At 32.3% G+C, this 10893-nt stretch overlaps 1 protein-coding gene across 1 annotated transcript in view; it reads right to left on the bottom strand.

Moving 5' to 3' along the window:
• LOC107709013 (DNA-directed RNA polymerase III subunit RPC1-like) overlaps positions 1-6947 on the bottom strand; it is a 22114-nt gene extending 15167 nt beyond the window's left edge. Inside the window, exons 1-11 of the mRNA XM_016513409.1 lie at positions 6904-6947; positions 6610-6745; positions 6378-6515; positions 5280-5451; positions 5029-5183; positions 4670-4906; positions 3427-3589; positions 3145-3281; positions 1819-1922; positions 322-325; positions 42-185 (exon numbers count right to left, since the gene is read on the bottom strand). Coding sequence (XP_016368895.1) covers positions 42-185; positions 322-325; positions 1819-1922; positions 3145-3281; positions 3427-3589; positions 4670-4906; positions 5029-5183; positions 5280-5451; positions 6378-6515; positions 6610-6745; positions 6904-6947 — 1434 coding nt within the window. The remainder of the gene's footprint in view (positions 1-41; positions 186-321; positions 326-1818; positions 1923-3144; positions 3282-3426; positions 3590-4669; positions 4907-5028; positions 5184-5279; positions 5452-6377; positions 6516-6609; positions 6746-6903) is intronic.
• Between the last annotated feature and the right edge of the window lie 3946 nt (positions 6948-10893).

Raw genomic sequence — 10893 nt, 5'->3', positions numbered from 1 at the left:
TCAAATCTTTAATTGGGATAAAAATGAAATGTGTTGTCTACTCTGAGGTCCATTAGGGAGGTTCTGATGGTACCTTTGGATCCACACAGAGCCATGATCAGTGGACTGTTGCTTTTGTCCAGTTCTCTCAAACACGCACTGCCAGCGTGATCTCTGATAACGGACAGCTCCTTCAGGATTAATGCCTGGTTTGAATACAGATATAAAATAAAAATTAAAAATAAACTTTCTAGCAATAAATATTAAATTAAATAAATGAATAATTTATAAAAAATAATAAAACGCACTCGCTAAAACGAAACGTCCGATGAGGTTTCACACGCGCCTGGAACAGAACACAAGAGACTTGTATAGAAAGTTCATGAATTGATTTGACCGATTCACAAGCTCTTGATTCATCTTGATTCCGATTTCAATTCATTTGGATATCGATAAGTTACAGTACATGTCAATGTACTATTTTCTCAATTTATATAGTAGATCATACAGGGAACTTTTTAAGATATAATAATCAGCACTCAAATAAAAATTTCTATTCAAACATTTAAATCACACATAGTTTTTAATGATATAATAATTTCTACCAGTTTTATTTTATCAAGATACTATTAAAGTGTTTTTTTATGGTTTTAATTAGTCTATTTTTTTCATTTTCATTTTAGTTGAAGTTTTAGTAATTTTGTTATGCATTTTTGTCATTTTTAATAGTCATTTATTAGTTATTTTAAGTCTATATAGTCTATAGTTCATTATTTGGATTTCAGTTTTAGTTTTAGTTATTTTAAATACCTAAAGTTAACTAAATGAAAATGACAAATGTTTCCTTGGCAACTAGCTGAAATTAAATAAGTTAATTGTTTATATATATTTTAGTTTAATATCAGTTTTATGGTTTATTTTTAGTTAACTACAACAACCCTTGTTTCTACTCCAATTTGTTGTTGAAATATAAATATTTAAATGGTGATTCATAAAAACTTTCTTTAGTCACAGATTTATTCAAATATACATTAAATAATGAAGACATCACTAACAGGTTAAGCAAAAATATAATGAATATGTAATGCAGAGCGTATATTGATCAAAATGCTCCTCTCTAGAGTAAATTTTTCTAGCCAACTAACCACTTAAATATGCACCTTATAACATATTTATTAGAATTTTTTTTTTTACTGTTCTTCAATATTTAATTTATGTTTGAAATCTTCCGTCAAGTTTTTGTGACAGCCACCATTTAAATGTTTATATATTTTTTTAAAAACTAATTGGAGTATAAATATAATTATGTACTTTAAAGTTAAAATTAGCATTATAGCTTTAATATTACAAAAGCTTTATTGAGTATATTTAAAGTGTTTATACAAATCAGCAAATTTAAACTTTCCATATTATTGACTCTCAGGTATATTTTAGAGCATTAGTTGAGAGATTTTTTTTCCTTGAGAAAATCTGCCATGTCCTGTACCTGATATATATCCAAAATAATCGACATTGAATTGAATCGAATCGTAAGCTTGTGAAGGATAATCGAATCGAATTATACCAATTATACCATCAAGTATTTTTGAGCTACATTGAAGTGCATCACTATTTTAATTTGTGATCCATTTTGGAGCTTGACAACCCTCGGGGGTCATTGTTTGGAAAAGAGCAGCATGAGCATTCTGCTAAACGTCTGCTTTTGTGTTCCACTTAAGAAAATTAAATAAAATCTGGTTTGCAGTGACATGAGGGAGAGTAAATGATGAGATAATCTGCATTTTTGGATTGTTTTTGAGCAAAGAGTAAAAGGGGAGGATAGAGAAGTGTGTATTTGACCTCTTCATCTGCATGTGTCTCTGCTGAATAAAATTTGCTCCCGGATGAACGTCAGGGCCGTTACGCACCAGTTTCCTCATCAGCTCAATGTTGGCTTTATTCACCTGAGAGAAAACACACACCCACTTCATTACATTATATATTTGGCAAAATTTGGATGATTATATCAAAAGTATAATTAATAAATACATTTTTATTCTATGTCTTAAATTTTAACAGTAAACCTCTAATGGTGCAGCACCATGTTTGCCAAAAAAATAAAATGAACTGTTAAATTTCCATTTGATTACATTTTAAAAGATTAATTAAATTGTTAATATTTTATGCCTTCATTTGATTACCACCATTTGTGATGATAAATTTGTACTAAATCATATCCAGAAAAATTAAAACAAATGACAACAGAATTTCTGAAAAATAAAACATTTCATAAGGGCCTATTATTGAATAAATACTTAAATAAGTAAAAAATAAATTAAAATGATAACGTTTTATAAATTAAATTAAATATTTTTTTAAACAATCACAATTGAATTAAACCATGAATTATTCAAAATCCAGAAAAATGAAAACAGATGACAATAGAGACAATTTCATAATTTCATGTTAAATAAATAAATAAAGATTTATAAATTCAACTGAACAATATTTTTATTTAAACCCATTAATGAAAAAATTAATTATACAAAAAAAAAAAAATGCAAATGCAAAACACAGAACTTGGGAAAAATAAAATAAAATTTGGGAAAAAATAAAACATTTACTTAAAAATTTTATTTTTGTTAAACTTTTAATAAATAGCGTTAGACTATGTATATGTTTCATGAGCTCAATTAACTAGACATGCTTTTTGATTATTAAATTTTAGGTAACACTTTACAATAAGGTTCCATTAGTTAATGTTAGTTAATGTATTAACTAACATAAACAAACAATGAACAATAAATTTATTACAGTATGTATTAATCTTTGTTAATGTTAGTTAATGAAAATACAGTCGTTCATTGTTAGTTCATGTTAATTCACTGTGCATTAACTAATGTTAACACAACTTTTGATTTTAATAATGCATTAGTAAATGCTGAAATTAGCATAAGATTAATAAATGCTGTAGAAGTATTGTTCATTCTCACACTAAACTAATAAACCTTATTGTAAAGTGTTACCAAATTAAATTTTACTGCAATCCAGAAGAATTAAAAAGGAAAAACTGAATTTGAGAAAAATCAGAACAGATTGTATAGGGCCCACAAAGTAAGCATTATTTAGCCAGCTGTTTGACTAGTGAAAATAAGTAGCACTTTTGAGCAGTAGCGCTGCTCTGACCTTCTCTGGGTAGGTGAGGATTTTGGCGACGTGCACCGGTACAGCGACCTCATCGATCCTCAGGTTCGGGTCGGGAGAGATGACCGTTCTGCCTGAGAAATCCACTCTCTTTCCAGACAGGTTACCACGAAACCGCCCTGAAAGCAGCAAAACAAGGCAGGTTGATGTGACACATCGATCCAGGAGGCGTTCAATGTCAGAACAGCCCAATATAGCGCTGCCATCTCTGCAGAGACTCGTGGGAAAAGCTGGCGCAGCCCTTGAGCTCTCAGCAGGTCGTACCCTGTTTTCCCTTGAGTCTTTGCATGAAGCCGCGGGTCCATTTCTTGGGTGCCATATTGAGCGGGATGCCCGACAGCTCGCTGTTGATGTAGAGAGCGCACTGGAGCTGCAGGAAGTCCCAGTCCTCCATGATCATCTGGGTTTTGGCTCCTGACATGCGGTGCTGTAGGCAAACACAAAGACAATTACGCCACATTTACAAATGTATTGACACATGCATGCAGTGAGGAACAAATTACCCTATAAAGAAAGCTACGGTATCATATTTGATACACACATTTGTATGGTCTCTAAATGATCAAAACTTTGCTGTTAATCCATGCCTTCTGTCGTCTGATTGATAATTTAGACTTTTTTTTAATCCAGTCAAAGCTCTTTTAGTGTAATTTAATTTAGTGAAGCTTTACTTTCACTGTTCCTCAGCGGAGGAATGATCTTCACAAGCCTCCAGAACATCTCACATCTTCTGAGGAGCCTTTATTTCTAAATCTCTCAATCAGCATTGCATTGCATTATATGTTTGGATCATTTCAATCTCATTTTACTGAGACAGATTATTAGAGATATAGAGCGATGACTGATATTTATAGCATTTTATGTCAGTATCTGCTCTACTGTTATAAAGATCTCATTGATTTACATCACAAGCATCAGAATTTCATATAAATATCAGCATCTGCACCAAATTGTATATTGTATATTGCATATTTTTCCTCCATATTCTCACTGTATCAGACTATACGAGCCAGAAAAGCCTGATGGATCAAATATGATACAAAACATAAAACACATTTGCTAACTTTTTTAGATTTGTAAAAAATATTTTGTCTAAAGGTTGAACAAACTGTTCAATAAAAAAAATAAATAAATAAATAAAAAAAAAAAAATATATATATATACATTATTTAATCTGTCAGGCTTTACAGGGTTAATAACCCCCTGATTGGTCAAACTTGCCACAGGCCGGTCAAATATTTGCATATAATGACAATCCAAATTTCCTTGGTCTTCTATTGCTCTGCGGCTTCTCGTTTATTACAAGTTAGAACAACTCACTGATGCCATCATGTGACTAATAAGATAATCATAAGATAAGATTAATCAAATGTAATTATCTTTCTACTAAATGACTAAATCTAAATGTAAAATAATTGTTAGTTGCAACCTGGATTGCTGAACTTTACAGCTCGTTTTCCTCTGCTGTTTGGCATCTCAAACAAACCTGATCATGTGACCTGCGTACCTTCTTGATAACATCATTGAGGAAGATGATCTCCGTTAACTTCATGGTCAGATCATCCTCATTGGTGCCTGACTTGAGGTCGCTGACGACGGAGGGCCGGATGCAGAGGGGCGGCACTAACAGGCATGTCAGGATGTCAGTGGGTTTCCCGGATTCAGGATTCATCAGCAGAAGAGGAACGTCCTCGTTCGGAATCCTCCGGAAAAGATTCAACACGACCAGAGGATTGAGGTTTTCCTGGATGACGAGGAACAAGATTATTATATCAGATAAAACAATACTGCTGGCAAAATTTCATAGAAACCACTATTTTAAGCTTGACTAGTTCACAAGCAGTGCTCTGATTGGTGGATCTTAACCTGTGCTCTGGTCAGTAGTGACTCCACTTCTTTATTGTGCTCGATGGTGATATCAAACGACTGGAGGAAATCTGACACCATGGGATCGACGACCTTCTTTGTGGTCTTGTACTTCTCATGAATGATCTTCAGCAAGCCACATTTCTTCACAGGGCCTGAAGAGACATCAGGCACTTACTAATTCAAGCTACTGCAAAATTGCATCACACTATAATAAATAATCAATGCAGAAGAGTACAGTACGCTTTTACCGTTAAATGCGTTGCAATGCACACAGGTGGTCTTCTTCCTGCATTTGTCTGAGATCTTCTTCTTGAGGCCGCGCTTCTGCAGGTACGCCAGTCCAGGTCTACGCAAGTAATCCAGAAACTGAAGCTTTTCCTCTTTGCTGAGAAGGATGTGAGAACACGTCTTACAGATCATCTGAATGAACAAAAATAATCAATAACATAAAATAATACAAAAACTTTATTTCAAGAACACTACTAATAGTATACTACCACAAATCATTTATTATATTTATATTATAAGGTTTTATGTGGCATTACAATAAAATGCTATTACAAGAATACAACAGCAATATGAAAGAATATGATAAAAATATAGTAGTTTTATTATGATTTATATAGTATTATATTTATATTATTATAAATGAATAATATAAAATAACACAATATAATACAACGTAATATCATACAATACATAATAACAATTTGATAAAAGTAATATATTTACATTCTTATATTTATATAGTATTATTATTATCTAGTTTTTATGGCATTTAATATAAAACGAAACACAATATAAAGCATAATAATCTAATTTATAAAAAAATTATATTTATATATATTAATATTAAATTTACATTATGATTCATATTGTATTACATATTATTATTTGCATTTCTAGTTATTAAATAATTTTATATTATTCATACATTATGTTTATATTAATTTACGTCAATAAAATACAGTAAATTATATAAATCCTAATATTATAAATATATAATATGGAAATAAATCCTAATATTATAAACGTATAATATGGAAATAAATCCTAATATTATAAACGTATAATATGGAAATAAATCCTAATATTATAAACGTATAATATGGAAATAAAATCCTAATATTATAAATATATAATATGGAAATAAATCCTAATATTATTAATATATAATATGGAAATAAATCCTAATATTATAAATATAAATATATAATAGAGAAATAATATAGCATTTTAACATAAAACAAAAATCTGGATGGGGCCATTTATTTCAATACAAATGCTATAATGAATCTGACAGCAACTCGGAAGCAAAACACGGTTCTGACACATTCTGTACTTGCCTGCAGGATCCCAATAATGGCTTTGAAGTATCCGACATGAAAGCAGGGCAGCTCCAGGTCCAGATAGCCGTAGTGACCGAGACAGTCGGCCAGGTTCTTCCCGCAGGTTTCACACGGTCTGTCCTTCTCGCTGGTTCCCTGAACACCAGAGAGATGATTAGGCCTCTTTTAATCACTTAACAAGTCATTTTCTGTTTTATTATGAATGTAACGTTCATATTTGCTCAGTCACCATGCGGTGGTCCAGGACTCCATACTGCAGCGGTGTGTGGCTGGTGTCTTGGCTGTACAGGTTCTTGGTGACCACCTGAATATGAGCCTGTTGTCTCATCTGCTCTGCTGACTTCATGCCAAAACAGATGTGACTTCTGATCAAACAAGAGAAACAGACATCAACAGAGCGTTTACATGCATAAACATATAATCATATACACATGCACAGTCAGAGAGACAGACACAGACTAGCATATTCGTGCGTCAAGTTCTGATGAAACATGTTTACCCTGCATGCAAGACTCCAACTTACATCTTTTTGGCCACATTCGTCTCTCTAAACTGCTCCTTCACCATGACCGCGACGCGTTCACGCAGTCAGCGTGGAATTACAGTGAAATAAATATATATATAGTAATAAATGCGTAAACTGAAGTGTTTGATGAAGGTCTGATCCTCATGATGCCACATGCAGCACTTTACATTTAAAAAAAACATTCAAAAAATGGATATTTCTGGATATAAACATCACTAACATGTAAATTAGTATATTTATATACTTTTTGGAGCTTAACTGTGTGTTTTTAATGGAACAGTCAGTGTCACTTTTAGAAACAACCAGTAGATGTCACCGCTTTCTTATAAATACCTTAGCTATTTATAACAGTGACAGATTCAGGTAAAAAATAAAATAAAAATACAATATAAACATATTTTCACATACACACATCAATTTTAATAATTAAAAGCCCCTTATAATGTAAAAGAAATATGATGGCGCGAGACTAGGGTTCTCAGAGTAATTTACGTTATTGATTATGACAGAAAAACGTTTGAATCATTATTTTCAATGAGATTTATGAGCACAGGAATGCCAAGCAGGTGTTAATTAGCAATATTAGCTCTGTTTGACACTAATGAACCGCTGCAGCTTGAAAATCTGATGCTAAATTAACAAGCGCTTTCAAGCGTTCAAGACGTCCCAATATCGAGAGTAAATGCCCAGATTATGTTTATAATTCACTCTAATAATGTGCACAGAGGGTTAAATTTACTTAACAATAAGCAGACACATTAATTTAATTGATTTTCCTGTCATAATAACACATCACTTACCTGCTGTGTGGCTGAATATAGTAGCCTGGCAGATCACGAATATCAAACTCCAATGTTTTGTAATGTAGTTTTTTGTAATGGCCGGATTAACGTTCAGTTTGCCGCCAAAAGTAACGGTTAATCGCTCGTCAAGTAGTGATGGAAGAAACGAACCTTTTCGAAGCTTCGAATCAATTGAACCAATTCCAAAATGATTCACTGTTTCGAAGCGATTATGTATTACAGTTTTTCTGAATTGCTAAAACACATTTCTTGAAACCATCACTCATTTTCTAAAAACCTTAAACACAAATCCACATACTCAAACTAAATTTACGAAACCTCTGACTCTTCTATCAAAATCAAACAATCACTGCAAAACCATTTTACTTGCACTCTAAATCAAACGGTGCTCTCAGATCACACACACACACACACACACACACGAGTCAATACAATAAACACTACAGAGCATTCATTAGACACTACAGAGAAAAATGGAGAACACAGCATCCAGAACATTACAGAAAAAAAGTATAGGCCTATTGTATTGAGTAAATTTTGCAATTCTGTAAAAAAGTATAGTAATTGCAGCTGAGTAAGGTGAATATATTGTATAGTATGTACTGCAAGAATAGTATTGTGCTGAATATTGAATAGCACTGAATGTTTGTATATATTCAGCACTTGGATACTGCAAAAATACTGTAAGTTGTGCAAGTGTAAAATCAGGGTCAATGAGAGACTCATTCTGTCTCAGCATCATGTCTTTGTGCTTGAGTCCGGCCTGAGGACTTTGTCCACATCACAAGTAATGTAGTCTTTTTTGCTATAAAAAACACTCTGGTCTGACAGATCCAGCCTTGATAATACTCTTTAGAAACAAGTGTGAACAATTTTGAATCGTTGTGTGTAAACGATGACAACTGTGCTTTAGTTGTGTTTAGCATTTTGCAGCACAAATGCATCACAGTGTGATAAGTGTTTGAGTGAATGAGAATGTGTTTAGAGTTTTGCAAATAGAGCCTTAACTGCCGTGTTTAAGGTTTAGCAGAAAGAGTGCTTTATTCAACAAATTGGTTTAAGCTAGTGAGAATTTGGTTCAGAGATTGGGGTTTAGTGTTTTAGCAATTCAGAAAAACTGTAAATCATACATCCAGATAAAATTAAATCCAGGCAACACAGAATTATTTAAATAAATAAATAAATATCATTTCATAGGGCCCTATTATTGTACAAATAAATAAATAATAATAAATAGTTGTTACATTTGATAAGTTTGATCATTTAAATTAATTAGGTGTGCTTTTTGATTACTGCAATTTAATTTAACCGTTAAAACAGAGTCCAGAAAAATCAAAACAGAAAAAAAAAACTGGAATCCAGAAAAATTAATTGGGAAGTTCTGAGAGTACTAACTGCAGTAAGCATGCTTAATCACAGTTATAATTATGAGGGGGTCCTTGGAAAATTTTCTCTGCTGTGAGGGGTCCAAAAAGGTTTGAGAAAGTTTGTGGTTTGTTTTGCAGGGAATAGCCTACCAACCCTTACCAAATCATTATAATTTTTATGAAGATAATAGCTTGACAGTGTTAACAAAATAAAGTTAAATAGAAAATTATAATAAAAGAAAAGAAAAATCTGACTGTTATTTAAAACATTATTACAAATTTGCATTTGCATGCATTTGGCAGGTGCACTGTAAAAAATAAGTGTAATTTTAACTGTAAAATTTTGTAAAAACGCTACGAAAAAAAAATGTTAATAGGTTAACAGTAAGTTCCCGTACTATATACAGGGAAAAACTGTAAAATATCTAACCAGATATTTCATGTAATTTTACAGTAAAATGCTGTTAATTTTACAGTTTTTAGAAGTAAAAATAACAAATCAATGTATAATTTACAGTCAAAAACTGTAAACTGATATTCCCAGAATTCCCTGCATGATACTCCACATTTGAAAGTATTTTGTTTAAATAATCATGTTTTTTTTATAGTTTTTGTTATTAGTTATGTATATTTGGGCTTTGTTACATCTTCTGTTGTTTAATGAAAGTTGAATGCATTATTTAAGTATCATGTGTGTTACCATGCTGGTGTTTTGTGTTTGAATGACTCTGTGCACCTTCTATATATTAATATATACTTCTGCTTGTGGCGAAGCTATTTGTGATGAGCTTTGATTCTTCATGTGGCTCTCTCTTTTACCACCTTCATTATTTCGGTGGTTGTCAGTATGTTAAAGGTACAAAACAGATTTTAATAGCAGTGTGCATTGTTGAATTTACTGGTTTACATTCAAATTTTCTTGTTTGTAAATTACTGTTTTATACTGTAAAATTTACAGTTTTTGGCTGTAAATGTGTTTACAGTTTTTCTGTATTTTTTACAAAATTATTCTGGCAACCACAGCTGCCAAAATTATTTTGTAAAAACTACAGAATTTTTTTTACAGTGGGTGCTTTTATCCAAAATTACTTACATTTAAGGTACACATTTTTCTTGCTTTCCCTGGGAATCGAACCCACGACCTTGGTGTTTCTAGCACCATGCTCTACTGTTTGAGCTTCAGGGATAAATATATAGTTTATTGAAGTAATTAATATATTAATTCCTCATTGATAAATTATTCGTGTTCAGCCTGACTCCATGAATCTGTTAAACAATTCACGTGCAGAGGCTTTTAAAAACCTTTTAAAATGTCCTGGAAAGACTCTGTCTCTGTATTACAGCAGTGTTAATGGCTGAATGATGCAGACAGATGAAGCAGACAGCTAATGGGATCCAGCACAGAGACTAAGAGATTCAATTTCAGTCTCTGTGAACGTGAAATGATTTATTCATCTGTAGTTTGTTTATGGCATCTGTTGAGATTAAGGAAGCTTTAGTGACGTTAACGGCTGACTTACAGGATGCAGAGTCTCATTAATGTGCTTTTATCCACTATCATCGTGTAATGATTTACTGTAAATGCATTTTAAACTGTACATGACACTGGGTATCGTAGATTTTACTGCAGTGAATATTGCTTTGGTTGTGCTGATTTTTGAAAGCCTTTGGGTTTGATCTTTGTTCAAATCTATTTTGTAGAAGACATGATGAATAAATGAAGTGTGTGTTGAGAGCATGTGCATAAAGTGGCACTGTATGTGGGGGATGTGTGGATAGGATAATGCACACGTGTGTGTGTGTGTGTGTGTGTGTGT

This window comes from Sinocyclocheilus rhinocerous, unplaced genomic scaffold (genome assembly GCF_001515625.1).
Source record: "Sinocyclocheilus rhinocerous isolate Xijiao unplaced genomic scaffold, SAMN03320098_v1.1 scaffold1137, whole genome shotgun sequence".
Classification (NCBI taxonomy): domain Eukaryota; kingdom Metazoa; phylum Chordata; class Actinopteri; order Cypriniformes; family Cyprinidae; genus Sinocyclocheilus; species Sinocyclocheilus rhinocerous.
The sequence above is the reverse complement of the archived record's forward strand: the minus strand, read 5'-3'. Positions and strand labels throughout refer to the sequence as shown.